Source organism: Phaethon aethereus, assembly GCF_964289735.1.
Source record: "Phaethon aethereus genome assembly, chromosome: 7".
NCBI lineage: Eukaryota > Metazoa > Chordata > Aves > Phaethontiformes > Phaethontidae > Phaethon > Phaethon aethereus.
The window spans coordinates 40964723-40990437 of NC_138583.1; the positions used below are offsets into that span (position 1 = coordinate 40964723).

The 25715-nt window shown below is 42.4% G+C and overlaps 2 protein-coding genes across 2 annotated transcripts; one reads left to right on the plus strand and one right to left on the minus strand.

The window, feature by feature from the left end:
- Positions 1–1145: 1145 nt before the first annotated feature.
- On the plus strand, positions 1146–5851 carry PPP2R2D (protein phosphatase 2 regulatory subunit Bdelta; the record flags this gene model as incomplete). The annotated part of the gene is made up of 5 exons (XM_082002039.1): positions 1146–1305; positions 2138–2302; positions 3799–3968; positions 4059–4150; positions 5572–5851. 5 exons carry the CDS (start codon positions 1146–1148, stop codon positions 5849–5851), a joined length of 867 nt encoding a protein of 288 aa, XP_081858165.1.
- Positions 5852–14864: 9013 nt separating this feature from the next.
- Positions 14865–24168, minus strand: BNIP3 (BCL2 interacting protein 3; the record flags this gene model as incomplete). The annotated part of the gene is made up of 6 exons (XM_082002427.1): positions 14865–14916; positions 16648–16797; positions 16905–17011; positions 19714–19798; positions 20936–21119; positions 24132–24168. The coding sequence occupies 6 exons, from the start codon at positions 24166–24168 to the stop codon at positions 14865–14867; spliced, it is 615 nt and encodes a 204-aa protein (XP_081858553.1).
- Positions 24169–25715: the final 1547 nt, after the last annotated feature.

The following is a 25715-nucleotide window of genomic DNA, read 5'->3' on the forward strand; positions in this document are numbered from 1 at the left end:
GGCCTTGCCAGGCACTGCATCTTACAAGAAGGGATGATGGAATGAGCCAAGTCTGAGCAACAATTGTCAGAAGGAGGAAAAAAAAAGCTTGCCTGGAGTTACCTCCATATGTTAAAGTGATCGGGTTTTAGAGATCTTGATTATATGTACCTTGGGCTTTTATGGGCTTTGTTTGCATATTTTGTCACAGAAATATAATGCCCATTTGTTTATAAAGAAGTATACATGGAGGAGAAGCAGCACTTCAGAGCTGCATCCTTTGCATAGAGACCATGGTTTTTCTAAGTACCGTTCCTGATAATTCACATTAATGCATTTTCGATTTCACAACCAGGCTAGGAACACTCATGTGGTGAGATAGGAAAATTGCCTAATAAAAAGTAATGGATTAATTTTAATCATTACAGTTTGATGTAAACAGACTGCACGATACAAACATGGTGAAAGCAATTACAGAGCTCTTAGATTAATTTGTTTCTTGTTCCAGGAAGACAGAATATCTTGAACACTGTCATAACTTTTCTTGGTTGGATGATGTAAGTTAGTGTTTGCTGAATTGTGTGTACTGGAACAGCGTAGGATGTCCTTGAGCAACCTTAAACTATTCACTTGCTGGTCAGTGAGCAGGAGCTAGAGGGAAGCTTAGTCTGCTTGACCCTGACAAACCATGGCACTCTTTAGATCAGCTAGTTGTAGAAATAGGGCATCCACATGTTCCCAAAATAGTACTGACTGTTCAGTGAACAAATTGGGGATTTTCTTTGCAAACTGTTCTTACCAATTTCACAAGCACCCCTCTAAGATATGAGGGTCATTTTTAAGCACCTCTTTCAAATTAACATAATCTTCAGATATCATTATAACCATACACAATTTTTCTGTTGGGTGAAGTACAAAGATACTGTATTTGACGGGTAACTTCTGCAGAAGTCAGTATCTGTGATTTTGTGTTGGTAGTATGCAAAGTCAGCATTCATAGGCTATTTTATTACTTTTCTTGGTCAGTGGATTTTAAAAGTGTTTAGTCACTAACTCAGAACAGAAATCTGTGGTGTGCAATTAATTAGTATCTTCTGAGTCAGAAATCAGTTTTATGCCAAAATTGACTGTTGTTTTTCATGTTTCAGGTGCCAATATTGAAACCCATGGACCTAATGGTAGAAGCAAGTCCAAGAAGAATATTTGCAAATGCACATACTTATCACATAAACTCTATTTCAGTAAATAGTGATCATGAAACATACCTTTCTGCAGATGACCTAAGAATTAACCTATGGCATTTAGAAATCACAGATAGAAGTTTTAGTATCCTTTTTTTGTTCTCTGTGAACACTGGGGCACATCTAAGTTATGTATGTTTAAGATAATTGCTTTAGTTTTACTAAATCTAGGGATTTAAATACAGGATCTTAAAATCTGGAGGTTTAATACAGTGAAAGCAGGCCTTAGGATGCTCTCATTCATTCTTGAGTGCAAGCATTCTTTCAATGATAGTAGAAATATCAGAGATAGTTTGATTTCTAAAGAGAAATTGAGGAATTTTGGGTGCTTCCTTTATTTGTGGAGCTCAGGCTACTTTAATAAGAAAGACTTGAAAAGTAGATCCTTTGTTACTGTAGATACTTCTTTCCAAAGTTTAAGGTCTCTTAACTAAGTGACACTTCCCTTAAAGAAAACAAATTTCAATTTCTATTCACGTGAAATGATATAATTAACTGCAGAAATAGTTTTCAAATCTTTTTGAAAGCCTGTGTATCCAAAACTAATGGTATGTCCTACATTGACAAACCTGCAGTAAAGTAAAACTGCAGAAATACCGAATATTAACTAGATCATGTGCAGGTTTTCTGAAGCTTTAGGTAAATAGATGAAGTATATGCAGTGTTCAGTAGGAAGCATTAAGAAGGAGGCTTGAGAGGAGTCTGAAATTATCTCCAGCATCTGTTAAAGTTGATTTTTAAAACCTAGACTTTTTTTTAAATCTGCTCAGGTCACTTTACATTTTCTAGATTGCACACATTGGAAATTAAGATCTTGCCCTGGTTTTCTATGTGGTATTTCTAACATTTTTCAATAATTATCTGCTAGAAGTGATTTGAATGTGAAATGTTACATGCCTTTACAAAAACCTTCCCAGATATTGTAGATATTAAGCCTGCTAACATGGAGGAGCTGACAGAAGTGATTACTGCTGCAGAGTTCCACCCTCATCACTGTAATGTGTTTGTCTACAGTAGTAGCAAAGGAACTATTCGACTCTGTGACATGCGTTCTTCAGCCCTCTGTGATAGGCATTCAAAATGTACGTTAGGATGCGTCTTTGGTTTATGGGTTTCTTTCTTTGGTTTCATGCAAGATACAGTGCATAGGTGTTCTGCTTATAAATAAATGTGCCAAGTTCTGCTTATGGGTAAAGAGCATACAAGGTAAGGGGTGGTAGTTTTGTAGAATGGAACATTTTAATTGTCTTGTTCTAGGCCATCAACAAGCAGAAGTGTAGCATGAGACAATTGACGATCTGACTCTGCTCCTGTTTACCCATTTATGCATCATAAACTGATGGGAACAAGTGCTTTTGGCACCAGTGAGACCTGTCTTCTGTCCAGACTCAGTCTTGGTGCTTCTCAAAGGTATCTGCTTATCAAATGCCAGTTCAGGGCAGTTTATTCACTTAAAAACTGGGCTGATGCTGCCAGAATCCATTTACTTTGTGACCATTTGCAGCTCCTAGGATAGAATTAATTCTTAAGAATATGCGCTGCGTTTGAAGCAAGTTTCCAGGGGTGAAAGGTGAATGCTCTTTAGTCTGCTGAGCCACGTAAACTTACGTAGGTGAGGAGAGCTTTTCTATTGAAGTCATAAGGGTAACTGCCTATGCCTTGTACACGGCCTCTGCTGTCTTGTTTGCTACTGTAATAGTTGTGGTTTTTTAGTATTACGAGTCCCATGGCGTGACCTATCATACTGATATTTGCAGGTAAGCTTTCTATAGTGCAGATAAGGTTTTCTTGGTGGTGGAAGGGAATATTTGTGCAATGGGAAATGTAGAATGCTAGGCCACTTCATCTATTTGACTTAGTGTTCCATTAAATTACTTAAAAGCACTATATTTTTAAACTGCTTGTCACTAAATAACATCCTGATAAAAGGAGTCTATTAAAAAATGAAATAAATAGTATTATTTTTAATTACTATTACTAAATAAATATTAATACATTATTAATAATAAAATTCAGGGTAGCTTGTGTCATGAAAGACTGACTCTTCAGTTTAAGTAATGCATCTCTTTATCTGCTTTCTAAAACCATACAAATTGCATTTCAAGTGTAGATATTAGTATTTCATTTCAGTAGGTTATGTACAACTTGTCTTCAGATCTAAAGAAAAATATATTGTACAGTAGTCTCAAAATGTATGGGTTATGCATTAAGATACTGTGTTTGGGATGCTGATGTTTTCACCTCCTTGTTCAACATGATTTATAGATCAGTTGTAATGTTTCCTGTACCCATGTGCTGTTTTTTAACCTTTTTTTTCTCTGATTCATCCCTAAGACCTGTGAATTGTAGTTTGCTGGTGCTGTGCTTCAGTTGCGAGTGTTTGAGATAATCTCTTTTTAAACAATGCTATGCTCTTAGGCATGTAGCAATCTGATGACTATTTCTAAAAAGTATTTAACAGCAGCTTTCCTTAAAAAGAAACTAGTATATTGCTTTAAAATTTTCCAAGTACTGAAAAATGTTTGAAGCTGTAAAATTTGGTGTTGGTTTCATTTGTAATTGTGTATTCTATCTACAGTTTTTGAAGAACCTGAAGATCCTAGCAGCAGATCATTTTTTTCAGAAATAATATCTTCGATATCTGATGTAAAATTCAGTCACAGTGGTCGATACATGATGACAAGAGACTACCTTTCTGTTAAAGTGTGGGATCTCAACATGGAAAACAGGCCTGTAGAGACATACCAAGTATGGTGTTCAAGTTTTCTTAAATATCCCTTCTTTCCCCTTTTTCTTCTTTTTCTTTATATCTAATACCAATTTAAATGTTCCAAAAAGGTTCATGAGTATCTTCGAAGCAAGCTTTGTTCCCTTTACGAAAATGACTGCATCTTTGACAAATTTGAATGCTGCTGGAACGGTTCTGATAGGTAAGTTGGGGACTTTGTTTTGTTTTGGGTTTTTGGTTTTCCCTCAGCATTAGGAATTTGGTTTCCAGTCTTGAAAGCCATAAGCAGTACTTAACTTTAAGGATGTAATTAGTTACATTCAAATCAACTGGCTTTTAGTTTGTTTTTGTCTTTTGCAAAAAGACTTCATTCTTCAATGCTCCACCCTCCAGTTGCAGAAGCGGAATAAACTTTTGTATGTCAGTTTGCTTCTCATATATGCATTATTATTGAATTGAGAAATATACTGTAGCAGTTTACAAAAAAAATTGCTAGCAGTATTTACAATATCTGAGATAAAAAGCATAAAGTAACTGGTGTATGTTTTTCAGTAAACTAAAATGCAAGGAAACTGACCCTTATTTCTATGGGGTTTTTTTTTCCAAGCAACTCCAGTCAGCCTTTTTTTGGAGGGGTAAAAAAAAGTCAAAGCAAGGTCATCTCATTTTGACACAAGACATAAGTTGTCATAGAAGTTGTGATGCTCACCTCTCTTTGAAAAACAAAAAACATTTCACTCAGTGCATTCTCCAGTACAATCTGAGGGGTATATGTTGTGGTAATAGTATCTCATTCTCCTCCTAGTCATTAATTTTTTAGTGCCATGAAGACAACATGTATCGGCAAATAAGATGACAAGGGCGAGGTGGTTGCAGTTTTGACAATCTGTGGGACTTCTGCCATGTGGGAAGTGGCTTTTTGAGTCCCAAGTGGTAGAGATAAGAGTTCAATACAGAAAATAATGAAACACTCAGCCTCAACTTCATGTATATTTCTTGTGAGAGCTACGAACAAGCTGTTCACTGGAAGTTAGATACATAAAAGCATTTTCAGATGCAAAATTTTTTCTGCCATGTTCAAAAGCAAATTTGATACTGTACAGAAACTCTGGATTGTTTCTGCAGGGCTGCATCACAACATTTGCATAAGGGGTTTCTTTTATTGATTCAAGACAATTTTTCATAATTAATCCATAGGCGTGCTCGCTGTCAACATGTGCACAGTGCAAAGGAAGGCACTTTCATTTGTGATAGTCTGCTGAAATTAAGCAGTTTACAATAGCTTTGCTTCCATCGTAATTTCTGTTGCCACGGGATAAAGTGGCAATAGGAAAACCCGCTTTGCTCACGTTAAGATGAACAAAGCATGAGACTGCTGCTGATTGCTGGTGGCGGGGGTGGAACCAGGGGAAGACCTGAAAGGGAAAGTGGTGGAGCAGAAACAGTGCTGAAGTCTGCAAACAGAACTGAGCAAAGGTGTACATCCGAGGGGAAAGGAGTATGGCCAGATACTGGCCATGAACTTGGTCTGACAGTCACTTTGTGTGTAAGGGAGAGAAGGTGGGGGTCCAATGTTATTTCTGCAAACCTAGTAAGATTTTATTTTCTTCTGTTTTTACACAGTGCTATCATGACTGGATCTTACAACAATTTCTTTAGAATGTTTGACCGAAACACGCGACGGGATATCACTTTAGAAGCATCCAGGGAGAGCAGCAAACCTCGTGCCATCTTAAAGCCACGTAAAGTGTGTACAGGTGGTAAAAGAAAGAAGGATGAAATAAGCGTTGACAGTCTGGACTTCAACAAGAAGATTCTTCATACAGCATGGCATCCCACGGAGAACATCATTGCTGTAGCTGCCACCAATAATTTGTATATATTCCAGGACAAAATTAACTAAAGAAGACTTACTTGAGGACAGAGTCGTCGTCTTGCATAGTTAAGCTCAGTTGTTTATCTGTAAAAGAGAAGGCCTTGTTGTCCTACCAGTGAAGAACATTGATGCACTTACTTCCCTTTAGATAAAGGAGAGGATCTGGCCTGGTTTTGAGTTCATGGGGTAGTTCTGCCTTCGGTGGGGGTAGGGAGTGTCAGTCGCTGTTATCCGGGAGAAACCCTCTAGAGGCAGAATTCATGGACAGTGCTCAATAAGGCCAATACTCCAAATGTATTTATTTAAGTCTGAGCCTTCCTTTCCAGTTTATAGACCAAAAATTTAACACCCAAGAAGAAAAAATTGTCATAAAAATGTAATTTCTATTTCTCGCGCTCTTTCTCTGCTGTAATATTTGGGCCTTTCAAAACATATATTGTGCTTTATGCCTGTAAACATTCCTCCTCTGGCCTGCATCTTGGCTTAGGTGTTTTTACCTTTGAGCACTTAGGTAGGTCTTGAGTTGGGTTCGTAGACAGGTTTCCATGAATATTTACTCACCAACTGTATCTATAACCACACCTTCTGGTGTAAACCACTTAATAAAATAACAAACTATAAAAAGTGTTTTTAAATCTGAAGGTATGTATTCAGTCTTTTTATTTTTTTTTATTGCATGTACTGAGATTGTGCAAAATAATTCTGGTAGGCAGAATGTTTGCCCCAAAATATTGATTTTTGGCAAGCTAATACAGACTTTTTTGTGTAGTATTTCAAATTCTAAATTTAGAGTTTCCATGAAATTGTCATTTAGTTTAAGTTGCACTGGTTTTCTTGTAAAGTGCTATCTGTGTACCAAGTAGGAGATTGAAAAGGTTAGTATAAAGACATCCACAGCCTTAATAGAAAGTGACCACCTTGCACAGAAGGGAAAACAAAACATTTAACAAATTTTCTTCTTTGAAGATAAAAATTCAGTTTATCTGATGCCTCTCAATGTTAGATAGATACATACCTTACGTGCATTATGTTTTTTTTAACCTTTTTAGTATTTGTCATGAAGATAAGAGTTTATTTTAAATACTTGGCATAATAAATTGTATTTCACGTTGCAGTTCAAGCTGGTAAAAAAAAGCAAAACTATCTTGATTATGCCAAGCAGCAACGCAGCTTGATACCGTTTAGCACGTTCCGACTTTAACACCAAGATGTCGGAAAACACTCAGGCTACGAGCTGGCCTTAACTGTGGTGGTTGTAACTCGGTTCTTGCTAACTTTTTTTTAAGCCTTAGTTACTTCATTGTTTTGTTGTTTTGTTCCCCCCCCCCCCCCCCAAGAGGCCTAAAATGCATCAACTTTCTCTTCACCCTAGACTAGCCTGGGTGAGAAACTGTTCCTGAAGCTGTTGCAGCACGTTTTGGTAGCATCGAGTAGCTAGATGTTACGCTCTACGAAATGTGCCTGCAAATTAGAAAGTCTTTCTGAACAGGGAGATCCCTTGAGCTTCCCAGAGGAAATACGGAAGTGTGGTTTACACTCCATTTTTCTTGAAATGAAGGTGTATTATGATTACTGAATCAGATCTGCATATGCAAGAGCAGAATCTCCGTTCTTTACCCTCCCGATTAATGTCCATAGAGTGCCACTCTTGTTCACAGTAAGCTAGTGAGTACAACTAATTTTGAGGTTCTACAAATAAAGTTTAAATTAAAAAAACCTTATACTGTATATTGGTTGTGACACTATTTGAAAATCTTGAAATGTGGAACTTCTGGGTCACTAAAGCATTAGATTTGACCTTGTTCCTAAAACACATAATAGAGCTAATACAATGGGATTGTACATACTTGTTCAATTATTTTGACCAAAAAGTTTAATAAATTTTAAATGTTTACCTGGACTTGCTCTGTGTATTTTGACAACTTTTTCTTCCGTTTGTGAGATAATTGGCCAAATGAGCCAACCTGAAGATTGTTTGTATTTCCATTTTCAAATGGTTAGTTTTTGAATGGTCGTACCTCTAACTCGGAAAGCTGTCTGTTCATATTCAGTGAATATATCAGTGCTGTCTATTTTTGATCTATTTTTTCAGCAAATGTAGTGGAATATGAGTAAAAAGAAAAAGGATATGATGAGATCTATTATATGAAACATGATTTGCTTGTACCACTTTAATTAAATAGTTTTTGATGATTCATGAATTTTTTTATAATTTCATTTTATCTAAAACCAGATTTTACTGTCAATTTGATAAAATTATTGTTTTTTCAGATACTTGCCCAAAACCACCCTTGACTTCTGGGAGCAGTTTGAGAGCATTGCAGTACCCACACTTAACAGTACCCTGGAGAGTTAACTTCCAGGAGATGGAACATCTCGTAGGCCAAGTGCAGCAGGGGTATTGCCCCAGAGACACAGCACTTGGCATCCATGTGTGAAAAGCCGGTGCACACACGTTCCGACAGGTTTTAGGCTACGTGCAAAGTACAGATCCAGGCCTTTGCAGGTATTTCCTAACAGTGAGGTAACTTCAGGCCTCAGTTGCTTTTGAGGAAATAAACTGGAAGAGCAGAAGTGTGAGAAATTAGAGGTAAGATTTTTGAAACTTCTTTTAAACGGTCACTTATTTTGGTATGGATCCTTCGTGCCCAGTTAACGAGGGCTTAAGTGGACATTGTGTATGGAAGACGGTTTCTGTCAACCTGAGAGCTCTGTCCACAGTCCTCGCTTCACAAGACTTGTGCGTGTGTCTCAAGTTGTCAGCGTAGTTCTTTAGCAAGCAGAAGCTGGGCATCGCTGGTTACGTGATGGAAAAGTATTGGGAGGAGATGAACCACCCTCTCAAAGGCCTGCTGCTTCCCCTCGGGGAGGGGTTTGGAAATTGCAGGAAAAGGATTTAAGATCAAACTCTGAATTCTGTTGCTGTTTTACACTGAGCACAAACAGACTGGGAGAAAAGGCCGAGTGGCTCCGGAGAAAAGCAGGTTGGAAGCGTGGATGTGTGTATAAACACAGCCCTGTGGGCTCTGCCGAAGGCTGGGGGTTTGGGCGCTGACGCCCAGCGGTTTCTGCAAAGCGGGACCCAGAACCGGCGGCCGAGGAGCGGCCGCTGCCGCGCGCTGGTGGCCGTGCTCCTGCGGGGCCGGGGCTGCGCTCAGGCTGGCGGGTGGGTGCCGCGGGGTGCTGCGCGTGGCAGCTGGCCGGCCGACACGCATCTTGCAAGCTGATGAAACAAAATGTGCTTCCTAAGAGCTCTCGGCTTGTACTTCTGATTTCCCGGGGAAAGGAAAACGGGAGGGAGTTGAGAGGAGGCGTGGGCAGGGGAGGAGCGGAGTGGCGGCGGGGAAGCGGGCGTGCTCCAGCCCGCACCCAGGCTGGCCCCGGTTGGAGAAGGGGCGTTGTTGAGCGGCAGCGACCCGGGGCACCGTTCTGTGCGGTCTGTGGTTGCTCCTGCCAGATGGCCATCCTTCAGACTAACCTGATGTCTCCTGTGTTATGTGCTAGAACACTATTTTTAGGCTCAAAAGTCAGATAAATTGTTTCTATCAAGTTTTTAACCCAAGGTGCTCGTTTTGTACCCTGCCCAAAGGCTGTACCTAGAAAACAAAGTAACCTTCCAGATGCCCTGGCGGGCATGTGAGGACTTTCCCATGGGACTGCCCCATCCTGGAATTCCGGCTGGTGGAGTGAGCATTATTTTCCTGTGCCCACGATTCCCCCTGCACCACCAAGCAAAACCTGGCGTAGGTGGGTGGGATGGCTTTCTCTCACACGACGTCCATCTCCTGGCTGTTGGAGCAGCTCTGGCCGCAGCTCTCTGGAGGCCGGTGTTCGGGCTGGGGGTCACTCCCCCATCCCCACGGGCAGGACCGGGGCTGGACGAGTGAGTGTGGTCTTGTGAGCAGGAGTTCATAAGCCTGTCGGCGCCGGGTGCCCGGCTGGGCCGAGGCCCGGCAGGCAGGAGCCGGAGCCCCAGCTGCCCCAGCTCGCCACGCGCTTCTGGTGGTCGCATGGGGAATGGGATGCGGTGGGATGGCTGCGGTGGGATGGCTGCAGCCGGATCCCTCACAGTCGGCGCGGGAGGGGCGAGAGGGAAAGAGAGGGTTGGTCACCAGCCTCCTCAGCGTGGTGCAAATTTGTTCATCATCTGTAGATAAAATACTTGGGGTTTTGTTGCCTTGTCCTTCGTGTGCAGGATTTCTGACGGGCAGAATAGGGCCCCGTGCTGATCAGCTTGGCTAAGAGGAACCAGTCTGTTACGACTTCTCTGGCCCGAGTGGTGGTGACCTGGTGTCTGAGCCGCTCCGAAGAGCGCGCTGTGACTCGGAGCAAGCGCGCGTGCGGCTCTTCCTCGATGCTCGGCGCAGCGCAGGACGTGGACGCGTGGGTGGCTGCAGCCGCCGGTGTCCCATTTAACTCCCTTGTGACTTACAGGTCTTTTCCTGCCTTACGCCACGTTTGATCCGAACTCCTGTGGTGCTTACAAAACCGGTGGTAAGAAGCTACGTTAAGCCTTGATGAGTAAGAATTTCACAGGCACATTTGAACAGACAAGTGTTGCACTTGGCTGAGCCTCTAGCAGGGAAAGAGCTGAAGATCTCCGTGGTGCGGCCGCAGCGGGGACGGCTCTTGCGTTGCAGAGCTCTCCCTGGCTGGGAGTCTGTGCCGCTTCGGGGGGTGTTGGTAAGCGGCTCCTGGAAGTAAACCTCCTCCTCCTCCTCCTCCCCACCCCCCAGACCCCCCCGGCTGTGGGGCGCGAGGAGTCTGCAGAGAGAACAGAAACTTGTTTTGCAGCAAATCCCCTCAGCTGTAGCATCCTTCAGTCTTACAGCTCAGCGTCTCTCTTTACCTTCGCTGATTCCCACGGTGGCCCCTGCGTGCGGAGCTCCCGCAGACGCTGGCCGCCCTCACAGTGTCCTCCGCGGCTACAAATAGCACCTGCAACGCGTCCCGTGTGCCCCAGAGCTGCCAGCTTGGCCTCTGGCTCTGCTCGTTGCTGCTGAGGATTACTTTCCCCTGGTAAAGCAAAGCACGCTGAGCTGCAGAGCTTTAAAACCCAGGTAGAGAAAACGCTTTAAGACGGCAGCGGACGATAGCTGCTCTGGAGCAGGAGCAGGCTTCTGCCGCGTGCGCCCAGCGCCTTTGGTGACAGCGTGCACCGGGCTTTCAAAAATGCCAGGGCCCATCGCAATTCTCTCATGACTTCCTTTTAGTATTTGCCGAGTTTTTAATACCACAACTCCACTGAGCGTGTTTCCTGCGCGTTTCTTCTTTCTTCTTGCATTTCTTTTCGACTACTTGCCCACTGGTTCCATGGCTTTGGAGAAGCCTGTGCACTTTAAAGCCATTTTAAAGAATTGGTAACTGTGAAGTTTGTACGGGGCACCTATTACAGAACTCAGTGTTGCAAAGGCAGAAGGCCAACATTTGACCGTAGAAACCTGATGTAGCTCTGTGAGAATGCCTTGACCAATAATTGGATAGTGATTTCAAATATTTTGCTTGTTTAACGGAACCCTGGTGATTAGTTTTGGGGGTTTTTTTAGTTAACTTTGCTTCTTTCAGTCATGTTAAAAGTAATTATTACATACACAGCAGTTCAGCTTGGATCTTGGATCAGCCCTAGAAATTGCTGCTCTAAACACAACCTCCGACATGGGAGTTTCCCATCTGATGATTTTCTTTTAGGCGTTTCAAATGTGTTTTCTTCTGAAACGGGTCATTGTCACCTCGGGCATGTCATAGAAATATGGCGGATAGTGAGGTTTTCTGAATGATGATACTAAAAACATGAGTAAATGGCGTGATACTGGCTCCATGATACTTGTGTACGTCAGCACTCCAGTGCCCCAGTAGAGCATTAGCAACCCTGGTTGCACCTTGCTGCCGCGTCTTTGATGAACTAGTAAATCATGGTCCAGACTATCTACAAAGCAAGTATCCCTATCTGTTACCTTCAATTTTCTGTATTAACTGAAAAACTGACAAAATACTTCTGCTTCATAATAGCACACACCTGGACACGTGCACCCAACGAGTTCTGCTGAAACTATACTCATCCACTGCAAGATCAAGGACATTGAGGATCTGATCCTCAGAGATAATTAGGCTTGCAATTCTAATTAAAATCAATGTAAATTGAGCAAGAATGAAATGTGTAACTACCTCTCAACTCCTCACTCATTGTGCCTAATCTGAAAAAAACAGTTGACTGCCTGCAGATGTTTGTGGAACAAGAGACTGAGATGACTTGTCTGCCGCCTGCCTTCTCCCCGTTCCCGTCTCCAGCCCTTTGCTTTCGCTCGCTCCCATTTGCGCACACCACCTTTAGTGCACGTTCAGCAGGGAGCGAGAGCTTGTCTGGGCTGTGACGACCTGCTGGGCAGGGTACCGCACCGCCCGAGACCGACCTGGCTGAGACACCCCGCGTGCTACCCGCAGGCATGATCCCAAGGGATGGTGGAGCTGATGGCATAACAGTAACAATAAAAAGGACGCTGTAACATAAAACCACTTCTCATTTCAAATCAAAGTAGCAAGGTAAATTAGAAATGTCTTCTCAGCAGTTGTGACAGTTCACAGACACACCACTTGTCAGGGTGCTGGTAATGATAAATATGCAAATAACATAGTCTCAATATCCAGAAGATTTTTTTCATTTTACTGCTCTTATCTGCGGTAGGAGTTACACCAGACATGAAGGCGTAACGAGAAAGCTCACGCAGGCAGCTGGCGTTAGGGTGTTTCAGTTTGCCAACGTGTCGAAACCCTGTGCCCGTTTCTGATCCCACCTTTGCTTCTAGCGTTCAGGCTCCAGCCTCGAATTGGGGATTTCCAGCTCCTGCAGGGAAGTTAACGAACGACTGTGCAGGTCTTTCAGGGTGGCAAATCTGTTCCTGTCCCTACAGGATTCCCTTGGGTCTGTGTTTAGAAAAAGGAAGAAAAGAACCATGAACCTTTATTCACAACAGATACCTTCACCCAATTGCATTTTGCAGTACATGACAGGAGGACTCAAGCGAGTACCACTTCAGCGTCATTCTAAGGTGCCTTCAACACCTGTGAATCTTCCCCATTACGATATCAGTCTGAATAGAATATGAACCCAGGGAACTGCCAATGCAGACAGTGCAGCTTCACTTCCAGCGAAAACAAGAAATACCTAACAAAAAGGAAAATTCTAAGAACCCTGGTGAATGTGAGCACGCGCTGGAGCTTGCACTCTACCTGCTGCAACCCAAGGAGCACTGGGTAAATTGTTGGGATTTTAGCAGTACTTATAAGGAATCTTTTAATTAAATTTGGATGCACTGGTATAAAAAAAAAAAGTCTTGCTTTTTCAAAGGGGGAAGAAGCAGTTGATCTAACAGTCATTCTGATACCACTGCTTTAGATATTGTTTTGGTGGAACACCAAGGTTCAGCTCTGCCTGTAGTCAGATTAAAAACTGTGTCCAAGTCACATATGGGAAACATTATTCAGAAATTAAAATAATCCTATAAATCCCTTCTTTATTGCACATATAGTAAAAACAAACAAAAAACTCCCAAACCACAGCTCCTGCTCCTCCTGTAAAGGTGTGCCATTAAATGCATATGAGTGAGAATTCCCAGCAGCCTCGGCAGGCTTGCTGCCATGGAAAATGAAGCACACGTGTCTCTCTTGGGGCCCGCAGGATTAGGCCAGCGCTCGCCTGTATGGCGCATCTCATCCCACAGCCGCAGTGATGTCACGTGACGGCAGCACAGGGACCCCGCACACCATGACAAGGTGCCCACCAACCACCATTTTCCCACGTCAAGCACAGAAGAAAAAGCCAGTACTGCTAAATAAGGACAAAAACAGAGTAGACGGCAAATTTATTTTTAAATTATGATGGCGGTACAAGGTAGAATATGCTTTTGCAAGTTCAGTGACTTTCTGTTTACTGGGTGACTTCTCCTGACAGCCATATTCAAGTTTAAGAATAAGCAATGAAGTTGTTTTCTATAGAAACTTCTTACTTACTTGTCAGTTATGCAAGTAAACAGTGTGAAACTTGTTTAAAGACAAAGAGCCTTGTCAGCCACTTTCACAAAGGAATGAGAAAACTGAATCCATTAAGAACCTTTTTATTTAAATATATAAAACATAATATTTTGGCAAACATTCTCTTTTTTCCCCTCATTAAATAAGATAAAATCACTGAATGAAAAGGCATTCCATTAGTAAAAACAAATAAGGAAGCAAGCCTTTTTTAGATCTATACAAGGATAAGGCAAATAAGATGCAAATTTATTATTTTACAGATAAAAAGACTGAGAAGCAATAGTCTGCAAGTAGATAGATACAACAGAAGGAACTTCTAATAATTGGGGAGTTAAATAAATGCCTTTGCAAAAGAAGCTATTTATTAGGCACTGAAGTCCAAATTTTAATTCAGGCTGTTGTGCATCACACTCTGAATGCATAAAAACCGATGGAAGTTTCACTCATATGCTAATTTCTTCCAGCTGACTCACTCTCAACACTTCACATCTCACAGGAGAGTGGAAGAGCACTAAGCAAATCTAAGGAAGAAGCTGCCTCAAGTGAGGTAAAAGCTTCTCTGAACTCCCATATAGGATACATAAGGCCACACATTGTTTTGGGCTAATCCCTGACCGTCATGATTACAGTAGCAGTGATGAATATTCACATCTATGAAGTATAAAGAAACAGCGGTTTAGATGAATACCTAGCCGAATCACAACTGCTATATTAAAGCTAGGATTGCTTTCAAACATCAAGTTCTTTTAATTTTCAAAGATACTTCACTACAAAGCAATACAGCAGATGTTAATGCACCTGAAACATGCTCTATCAATTGATCCAGAAGACTATATATGATGCATCTGCTTTAGGGTCTCCTTTCCGATTCTCACTAAGCCAGGAACACGATGTTTACAGAACAAGTACACGCCGGTCAGGTAGTCGTCGCTGGCTCAGAGGTTTCGGCCGTTCACCTCCTGTGCTCCCGGATAAGTACTCTCTTTGCTTTGAAACTAGGTTTCAGGTGCCCTTAAAAAGTACTGCTTGAAGCTGTGGTTGTAAGGCGTCTTCCAATGTAGATCCTGAGGATCAAGAAGAACATATGGTTAGTGAGTGTTGCATTTCCTTTCAAAAAAGAATGTACAGCACATAGGGAATGCTTTTTTCTCATCAGGTTACTAGGTATGTCATTTCCAGCAGGAGCAGCAGTGCCAGCTACAACTAAGCAGGCAAGTGACTACTACGAAACTCCATTTTCAGTTGCTAGTGCCTCTGTGCGTGCCCCGTCTAGCAACCCTCCCTCACTTAGAAGACGGAGTAATTAATTCAGTGTAAGCTGTTCAGTTTCAGCAATGAGAGTATGAGGTTAACAAGAATGCATTGCTTCAGGAGGTCTCAAAGTCAGATGTTTTATTACCATTTTCCTTTTGTTATCTTAAGTTTTTCCATTTGCTAAATACCTCTGAAATTTGTAAAACTTTCATTTTACTGTCATCATCATGTACTCCTTACTTCTCTGGTCATTATTTCCCAGCTTGGTATGCTTTCACCGCTGCCCTACATTGTGTCTCCTATTCATGTATTTCTTGTAGCTTAAAGAAATTATTAAAGTGTAAGTATTTTACTGATAATACATTGAGCACTTTCTGAAGATGTGACTTTGTTACTCACTCGTTACAGAACTGGAATGATGCACATTTGCAGCAGTAGTGGAAGTGACCAGGAAGAAAGGAAGTACTTACATCACCAAACTTGTGTTTATTTTGAAAGGAAGATTCCATTGTGCTTTTATTCTATTTTGTGCAGTTACTCATTTTAATTTTGAAAGGAGTTAAACGAGTTTCATGTTACTTTTACAGCATTATGTGGCTGAGATTTTGATTTTGTGCAGGAAGATAACCTGTGCCTTCATCCATCCAAAATGATGCATACCACAGGGACCACAGAAGATGTGGGCTGTCCCTCCTTCCAGTTACTGCAGCTGCAGAGAGTCCTCCTCTTCCCCTCAATCTCTTGCATCTCCTCACCCCCAGCTTTCATGGACTTGATAAGGTTCAGGATTTTGGCAAGGGAGTGAGCAGAGAGAGAGCAGGACCAGAACGAAGGGAAGGCTCCTTGGAAGACAGGTGTCAGCCCAGAGCCCGTCTGACTTCTCCCCTAAGCCCTCCCGTGTGGCACAGCGCACTCTGACAGGAGAGTGGCCAGACGTGCCTGGATTCCCAGCCGCCTTTGCCTGTATCGATGAATCTGCCATGCCCCAGTGCAGGCAAACTCTGGTCCTGACCAAAAAGCATTTAATCTCTTCCCTTTAGCCTGTGTCCTGTAGCCAATTTTAATTTAAAGACAGATCATCTAACCACTAAATCATCTAAAGAAAACCAATTCCTCTTTTGTTTGATGTCCCCCGTCCCTTCCAGGTGTAAGTAGAATATTAAAAAATATTAAATAGTATATTTTTCCTTTGCAATTACTTGTGAGATTAAAAGTTGTATCTGCAACGGAACCAACTATTGTATAACTATGGTTCATATATATATGTAACTCCTAATTTCACTGCCCCTTAGTTATTTTGAAAAATTCTCAACTAGTGAGAAAAGCAGAAAAGGAAAACTCAATACATCCAGCAATACCACAAGCAGACAAGTAGCAAGTACTTCCCAAATAACTATCTGTCCCCCTTCTATGGATAAAAGTGTATTACTCTTCTTTTTAGACAAAGAGGGAGTTGTGAGTCAGAACTAGGCCACAGGGAAAACAGGTTAAAAAAAAATCTCCCGTTTCGTTTGTTTGTTTTGTTTTAAATTTAAACTCACCCTAGTCCAATGGCAAGCAAATGAGAAAGAAGCAGAGATGGAAGAAAAACCTTCAGAAATTCCGCCGAGAATATGCCCCCTTTCTTCATTACACTGGTGTTTCTCATGCTGAGAGTAGCTGTGCGCCTGGGATGTTTAAAAAGGAATTCCCTAGTTTTGAGGAAGAAAACACAGTCACGGCATTAACAACTACATATTTAGACTTGCGGAAGTAAAAGCTGCATCTGAGCTCATCCAGAAACACTGACAGCACTCACTTTGGTGGGATGTTCTCCGGCCTGCTGGACCAATCCCATATCCAGTCTGCATTCTTCTTCAGGAGCCTTTCTACTTCTTTTCTCCTTTCCAGAAAATCTTCTTCAGACTAAAAGAGACAGCCATTATCACACAGTACTCAGGACAATGATAGGTAGGATGTTAGTACTGCAACACAAAGCTCCCGTTCTGCACCTAAAACCATATGCTAAACTATCTCTGAAGCTCACTTCTCCCATCTCTTCCCACTGCAAACTCTCCATATCACTTCTACTGTTAGATCCTAGATAAAGACGGGGGGAGGAGGGAGATCTGTCTTCAGAGCAGGATGTGAACGGAACAGACCATAGCCCATACCCATATCCTGCATTTGCTTAAGTAAAGACCACCTTGGAAATAAAACACCAGAGCCCTGCATTTAATCCTTACATATAGGACCTGAAAATATCCCCAGCTCACACATCTGTCTGACATTTGGCAGAAGAGACTTTCTGCCTGCATTTAAAACTGGGTGATGTCATATTCATCTGAAGATCTTTGATCAAGCCAATACAAGCCAAGTGAAACTAATTCTAGTCTCATAAAGCTGCCTGCCTTTCGGGCCAGCATTGGGAACACAGGTAAAGTGAGCCCAGGTCCATCTGCACACATCTGTGCAGAAAAAAACCCAACAAACAAGCAGTGGCTTTGTTTTCAAGTGAATTACAGCATAAATGCTGAATAAGAATATAGTTTCTTACTTAATACATGTGCATTAAATGGAGCCAAGTTCTTGTGATAAAAATAGTATCCAATCATAGAATTAAAATAGCTATATATACACACTTAAGAATGGAAATAAAATTGCCCAGGCAATTTTAATTCTGATGGTTTTCCAAGTTTTGATTATTTGTTCTCAAAGTCTAAATAATGATCTTTAAACATATGAGAGGTTTTCTGGAAATATAAAAAATAAAAATAATTATTTTCCAGCAATGTATTTAGCTAACCTAAAGGTGGTAATTCATTCAGCTAGATTCCTGTAGGATGGGGACAGTTTCAGATGAAGGAAGACACAACAGGACCAAGCACATTTCATGTAATTTTCAGAACTGATTAAGTCTAGGTATTATTGATACAGCTGTATAGTTTAGAAACTGTAGTCGAAACCCCACAAGGTTAAATACTGTACAAACAGTGAACACACAGACTTTGTTTTAAAAAGTTCGTAACACTGGGTAGAAAAAGATAATACACAAACAAATACAGACAGTCAAGTAAAGCACGGGGACCCCGAGACGACAATACCCAGCACACACTCAGCTACAGATGATAAACAATAGTAATTGAAAAAAGGGAGTGATGGAAGAAATAATACTTTTTTTAAAGTAAAATGCAAGAGTCGTGCGTTCTTTTAGAATTAAAGAAGTGACATTGCATTGGAGCGTGCGTGACTGTTAGGGCTGGTAACTTTTGCCAGCTTATCATACATTGCTATTTCTTTTCATGCAGAGGCTCCAAGTGAAATACAATCTTGATTTCTAATTGTTAACTGCTAACCCTGTAAGAATTGGTCACAGGCATGGAATATACTTCAAATTAATGAGAAAATAGTATCTCTTTCTAAGTAAACAGCGCAGGGAGAGTGATTTACCAAAGATAATACAGCAAGTCTTTGGAAGAACAGAGAAATTTACTTGAATACTTCTAATACTTCACTCCTCAGAGTGTTTTATAAGCAATTTTTTTCATATTAAAGCTGTATCTAATTACAGTGAAGACTTAAGATTTTAGCCTGTCATCATGCAATAAGCTATATATTGATAAAACAGTTAGTATACAGTATCCTTTTTCTCCACTCTTTTCTCAAATGTATTTACTAATTTTCTTTGCAAGTATGTAAACAAACGTATAAAATGAAATTAGAAATAACAGTGAGCTTTACAGAGCAGCATGTAGAAATGCCAAATAGTAGTTGTTAAAACAAAATGGAATCATAAAGCTATGGCAGTGCTTTGAAAATGTATGTCATTGGCTGTCACGTTTAAGTGACTCTAGAAATTCTTGCTGCTGTCAAATCTCCTTTTTAAAATTCAAACTGCACCAGGGTAGTGCATTTAAATAAAAATTCATTGTGGGGGATGCATGAAATGTATCAAGTTGACAGTCAAAGTGGGAAGAGGAAACTTCTGCATGGTAAGCTGTCCACAGAACATCAATGTTCACCTCTATACGTGTACTTAGGTTATCACCATGTATATACCCACACTATTGATGCATTTCCTATACATCTTAATATAATATCTGATTGTCTCCCAATCTGTTAGACTTACACCGCAATTGACCTGTGAGTAGGGAAGAATAATGCCCACTTCACAGGTCAAAAGAAACCGTGATAGAGAGCACGCCTCAGGATGACCAGAAGTTGGAGGCTTAGCAAGGTGCTGACTCCAGCTCTCTTGAATTCCAGGCTAGCAGTTACTTTCTGGATTACCTTTTTTCCTAAAAGGTACTTGCAGGATCTGAAGGTTGGTCTTTTCAACTTGTGGCTGGAAAGAGGTGTCTGAGAACCCAGCCATTTTAAAAGACAATAGATTAGGACACCCAAATCCCTCTGAAAAATCTCAGGTTACAGATTTAAAACAAACAACAAACAAAACCACAAAAAAACCATGCAAGTCGGATAGATAGATTATCAGGCTTTGTGTATTTCTAAACTACTAAGTTATTTAAGTGTCTACATTAGCAGTTTCACCTCTTATTTCCTAATGCTGGTTTTCAAACAGTGAGCGTTAAGAAATTCTTTCTCCAAAACCAAGATGAGATTTTTACCTGAAAGCTATTCTTTTCTCCACTGCTGTGACTCTCTATTTCCAACGCTCTGTGACTGTCCTGAGGTGTCTGGGAACGAGGAGGACTTGATAAAGAGAGAAGCGCAGGAAAGAAAGAACTCATTAATTTTTTTATGACATTGTTTATGAGATGAACTAAAAGCTAGTCAATGAAGCCTGTAGTTCTCCCGAAGAGCTATAGGGCCCCAGCCATAACTTAAGAGATTAATCTGTCAATGGGTGATAGAATCCAGCCATCATATTCAATTAATCTTTGATTGTCTAACAATCTGCCAAGAAGCCTGCTGCACAGGGCTGTTTTTCAGCAGTAGAGAGATAGGCCTGTGAGGTTGTATGATTTGGCCCATGTTACTTACTAAATAACTATGGGCAGCAAACGATGAATAAAAGTGGGGTTGGGTTTGAATTCAAACAAGCCTGATAACACTAGGAATTTCTGTATCCTACTGTCTATTTTGAGTCCTGTAGTTGTTTTTGGTTTTTTTTAAATTAACTTTAGGCTGCAGAGTTCACAACCCATCAAAATCAAATATGAATTAATAACACTGACTCACAATTTGCATCAGATGTGAGTTGTTTTGTTGTGTTATACTCCCTAGAAATCTGCTGTTTTGTAAACAAGATATAGGACAATTATTTAGCCATTACCTGAGAACTATTAACTGATATACAAAACACAATTTGCTTTTTATCACCCTTCTCTGACGTTCCTGTTCCAGGCAGCAGTGTTAGTAGCACTGTATGCTCTTAAGAGCAGCACAGACACTGTTTGCACAAGGACTGATCCTTTAGAATGACAGCCACACATGGCCCCAGAGTATTTTATTTACTAGAACAAGGCTGCTGCCTGTATACAAGCAGCACACCCATGGGAAGTTCAGTTGCTGCTTCTGGACTTCTTTTCAGGATACACTAAAACCCCCAGACGGCATCTCTATGAGAGAGAAGCCTTCTAGAGTCCTCTGCCTTGTAAATTCTTTCTGGTTTCAGGACAGGCTTCCACCCAAGCATTACCATAGTATTTAAACACCAATCTCTTAAATATGAAATTTTCCTATCTCTTCCTCTCTGCATGCATCTATGCACATGCGTATGTGTATGCACACAGGTATGTACCTATTGCTGTATTTGTCCTTGCCTCTTGCGCATAACTTTGTGTAATAGTGACCTTTACTTTGCTTCTAATAATGTATTTTGTTTACCTGTCGCAATGTGAACTTTCTCTTGAACTGCTTCTTCCAGATTCATGTTGAGCATCAAGGAGTATTTTCTCCATGTCACCATTGTGAATGGAAATAGAGGCTGGTACTTGTTCTTGGCTTGTCAGAGCGGCAGTGTTTCCACTGCCATTTCCATTACTGCTGAAGTGGAGTTCTACCCAGGAACCTGCTTGGCATAATTGAAAACAGAACCAGAGTAAACCAAGTGGTTTTGCGTAAAAGGCATGTAAAATATGAGGCTGTTGATCCTCCGCAGCGTGACATTACAGTGTGACGTGCAGAAGCAGTAGCATTGACATCTCGGCTAATAAACATGATGAAATGCCAAAGTGCGGGGGCGCTTTTGTTAGCGAGCTGGAAAGTCTCACAGAGCTGAAAAGAAGCTGGTCAGTACATTGTGTCTCTTTCTGCAGCTGAAAAGCTTTTATTTCTGGGTATGTTTAATTTTTATTGTTCAACATAGGTGGTAGCCAAATAAAATAACCTCAAGGACTTTCTCTGCCAAAGTTTATTTATTCCTTTACTGAAAATGTTTTAGGCTTAGGACTCCAATAACTGCGTCTTGTTCAGCATTTTTAGGTGTTACTTACTGTTAAGCAATAGAGGATATGTAGCAACAACTAGATCATGTGTTTGCTACTTGCAGTATATTTAACACGGACAGTCACATGTTGCTTTGTTTTTTTAAGAGCATGCTGAATAACAACTCTCTTCTGGGCTAGCAGTAACCAATGCACAAAAGGACCTGTATCTGTTGCCTCACTTACAAATCAGCTCAAGGGACAGATAATATTAAAATTAGGTAAATTCCACTGACAGTTATCTATGTAAAGTGTTTATGTCTGTAAACAACAGTAGAAGTAGATAGATGTATTGTACCCACCCTAAAACAGTTTACAGGAAATGTAACAGTATTTTTTTATATTTTTTTATATATATACACACACACACACACACAGAATATATAGGAGAAAGAGGGCACTCCCTGAATTCTGGTTAAGCACAGCCAAAAGGGTGTCTAAGGCATAAGCAAGGAAAGGAAGAGACACAGATAGTGTCATTTGGACTATTCCTGCTGTAGAGGAAGAGAGGCTGGGGCAGAGCTCAGCAAGCAAGCCATGTTCATAAAGGAGCAGTTTTGAAGGTATGCAGAAGGGGAGAAGCCAATGCAGAGATTTAGTGTGAAATGTAAACATCAAATGAACAAACATCTACTGGATGTGAAGAGACTGAAGGTTCATAAATGAAACGAAAACAGCAAAAAGCCAAACTGCTTAATCTGCATTAGTAACATTAATAACTCTCTCCTAAAGAGCCAGATGACCACATAATCTTTTGAATGGAAACATACTGGGTTACTGCGTTTTGAAGAAACATTTTTCTGATAGCCTCTTTTACTTCACAACTGTTTTGTTGTTTTGGTTTGTGGTTTCCGCCCCGCCATGTGACTGTATGTGGTATGTGTTTGTACCCAGACAAACTTTTCCCTACTCTTTTTCCCAATATTTATGAAAGCCCAAGTTGTTACCAAAGAACGATCACAACCACTGAACTTTAAATTAACATTCAAGATAGCTGGTTCCAGCTATCTTGAATGTATCAAATAGCTCTTAGTCTACCTGTCCTTGCTGCTCAGCACGACTCACCTCAGCTTCTGCTCCTCTACTTACAAAAGCAGAACAGCTTTGTGCTGTGTGGACTGCACTACAATGATTTTTATACATGGTCATAAGCTATTTTTGCCTGTAAAGATGTGTACTATTTGAGGCATGCTCACATTTCAACAGTCATCAGCACTGGAGGCAAACATAACTGCTTCACATGGCAAACTAACACTACCTACGGAAACCTTACTGGATACAGCACAGCAAATGCATGATAAAACATGGAGAAGATCAAGATTGTAACAGAAGCATCCCAGCACATGTGTTTTACACATTTCCTTTTTTTTTTTTTCTTTTAGACACTCTTGAGAGTAAGGTTGTGCTAGTGCACTAGGAACGTGCCATTATATTATCATTTAGACATAAAAGAGCTTGTATTTTTATGAAGTTGGAAATATAAGGAGCTAAAATCACGTGTAACATGCAACGTAAACTGAATAGACTAAGATGTGGAGAAGGATTTTGAAGAGAATGATCTTACATGATATTCCAGCCCAGGATACATACCATGGTAATACAGATTAGCATTAGAGAGAGTACTCAGTCAGCTCTGGAAATCTTAATTTCTTACTATATGGCTTTCAAAACGAGAAACAAAAAAGCAAAATTCCGCAGAAACATGAGAATGTCTCCTTAGATTGCTAAAATCACGGTGTAAATCACACAATTTAATATGTAGTGCCACACAGCTCTTCCACCTGCAAGGTAAATCTGCTTCCAACTTTTGCTAAATGCACAATACGTGCAGTTGGCCCCGATCTCTCCCCAAAGGCATGTCCCAAACTGTCCACAGCTGGTTCTTTTTGACTATCTGCGGATTTGTATTTACCGCAGGGCACAGATCTCACGAGGATCTGTATTAATCTAGCCGCACTTGATAGCTCAGCTACACAACAAAGATATCGCAGCTTTTAATATCCGACCTGTTCTTCCACCCGCGTCTTAATTTCTCCGCGTTATTAGGAAGCCCTGCAGACGGTTTAATGAGCAATTAGTGCCAGGTTACTGTAGGGTCACAGACTGCGGGAGGGGAAACCGGTGACGCAAGGGGCTGCCCCGCGGCAGGGGCACCGGGGGAGCCGCACGTCAGGTCTCACCTGCCCGCTGCGGGCAGGGGCAGGCAGCAGAGCGTCCCCAGGCCCGTCCCTGCCGACGGACACGCGACCCGAGGAGTAAGCGCCGCGGGGCGTTCACACGCACCAAAGCAGGCCCGTTTCTGCCGCACGAGGGGCTACAAGACGCTGCCCCGCAGCTTCAACCCCCGCGAAGAGCCTGGGGGGAGGCCGGAGCCAGGCCGCCGGGTGCAGCCCGACCGCCCCGAAGCGCCCGTGCCCCCGCCGCAGCGGCAGAGATATCGCCCGGCCTCGCCTCCTGCCCCGGCCTTCAGGCAGGCCCGGGGCGGCGGCGCCCCGGCCACCCGCCTCAGCGCCGCCCGGCGGGCACTTGAGGGTGGGAGGCCGGACACCGCCACGGACACCGTCCGCGACGCCCTGGAAGGGGCCGCCGGGCCTTACCCTGCAAGTTCTCCTCCTGCGGGCTGTGTCGCGACATAGCGCGGCCTCTGCTGCCGCCGCGGCGGAGCCACACGCCGAGCCGGGGTGCCGCGGACGCGGCAGGACACGCACTGACCGCCGCCACCGCCGCCCCTCCTGCGGTCCGGACCGTCGTGACGTCAGCGACCACACCGTTGGCATTGGCCGCCATCGCGGGGCGGAAGGCGGTGGGGGCGGAGTCGGGCGGCTCGCGCTCTGCCTGGCGCTACTTCACGTCTCCCGTCCCGCTCCCCCGCGGTCCCCGCGGGTCCCGCAGGCCGCCATCACGGCCGGAGCCGTTGGGGACGGTTAGCTGCGGATCGGAGGATCCCCCACGCCTCCAGGAGCGACGGGAGAGGTCCTGTGCTGGCCTCCGACAGCAGCCGGGAGAGCCCGAGCGGAAGAACACCTCAGAGTATTCCTCATTTTCCCACTCCGTACCCACTCAGCGCTGGACACGACCCGTACGCCACACACCCACCCGTGTCCTGCAGCATGCTTGCCGCTCGCGTTTGGTAACTGCATACGGTGCTTCTTACATAAAGTTACACAGAGCAAACAGAAACCTGTGCTTGGATTTCAGGGGAAACATATCATATTGCAAAAGCAGAACAGCTGGGCTCAAAACCGGTCTCTGACAGCTCTCAAGCGAATGGCACAGGGCCTTGAAATAGATAATAATTAATTCCTTCTCTTTTTTAATGTTGACTAAGGTGGTAATGCCATCCGAGTAGACCGCAGGGGCTCTCCAAATAGGAAACCACTTAGTAAAGACTGGTGTTGCCATTTGAAAGCAGATACTGATTTACTGCTGGGAATTTATAAAGACAAATAAACAGAAATTAATTTTATTTAGCCAGAAGATGGGTAAAGTGTTGTTTACTTAATTAGAGGATGCAGATATTTTCTCTAGGATGAAATGATTTTCATTTCTGCCTTTCTGCAGTAGACAATCAGGAACCCCAAGTAAAATATATATTCTGGTAAATTTTCAGAGTTACTATAATAGCATGGAGTATTAACCTATAACCTTCCCAGAAAGACAAGGTCAGGACTTTATTAATGGATCATTGGACAAATTGGAGTAACAGTTTGGCCCATGAAGACATTTTCAGGGTCAGTTCTCCAGCTTTTAGTCAATCCTTAACACACCATTTTTCCATGCCTAAGTCGTAGGCTCCCTGAGACTAACAAAGAGCTCTGAGTAGGACCTTGTCTGTACTTCCTCCTTTGCATAACCCCAAGGCAGCTTTCCGGAGTAGTCCACAAGCCATGTGCACACAGGTAGGGATGCAGAGGCCTGTCCTGGCAGCCACACATCTGGGCACAGCTGGAGGGCTGCCATACTGCCATGGTCCTCTCAGGCAGGCAGGCAGCAGTGAGAAGTGGGACGTGGCATGCATACAGCCCCTTCAGAGATCAGCCTTTCCAGGCATGCTGATGCCTAAATTATCTTCTGTTATGCCTCACCACAGGAAATCTGCTGAGAAATTTGTATTTAATTTGCATGATTAAAAATCAATTTTGTTCTACTAAGGAACTTAGGGAAAAATTGTCCTTGGCAGA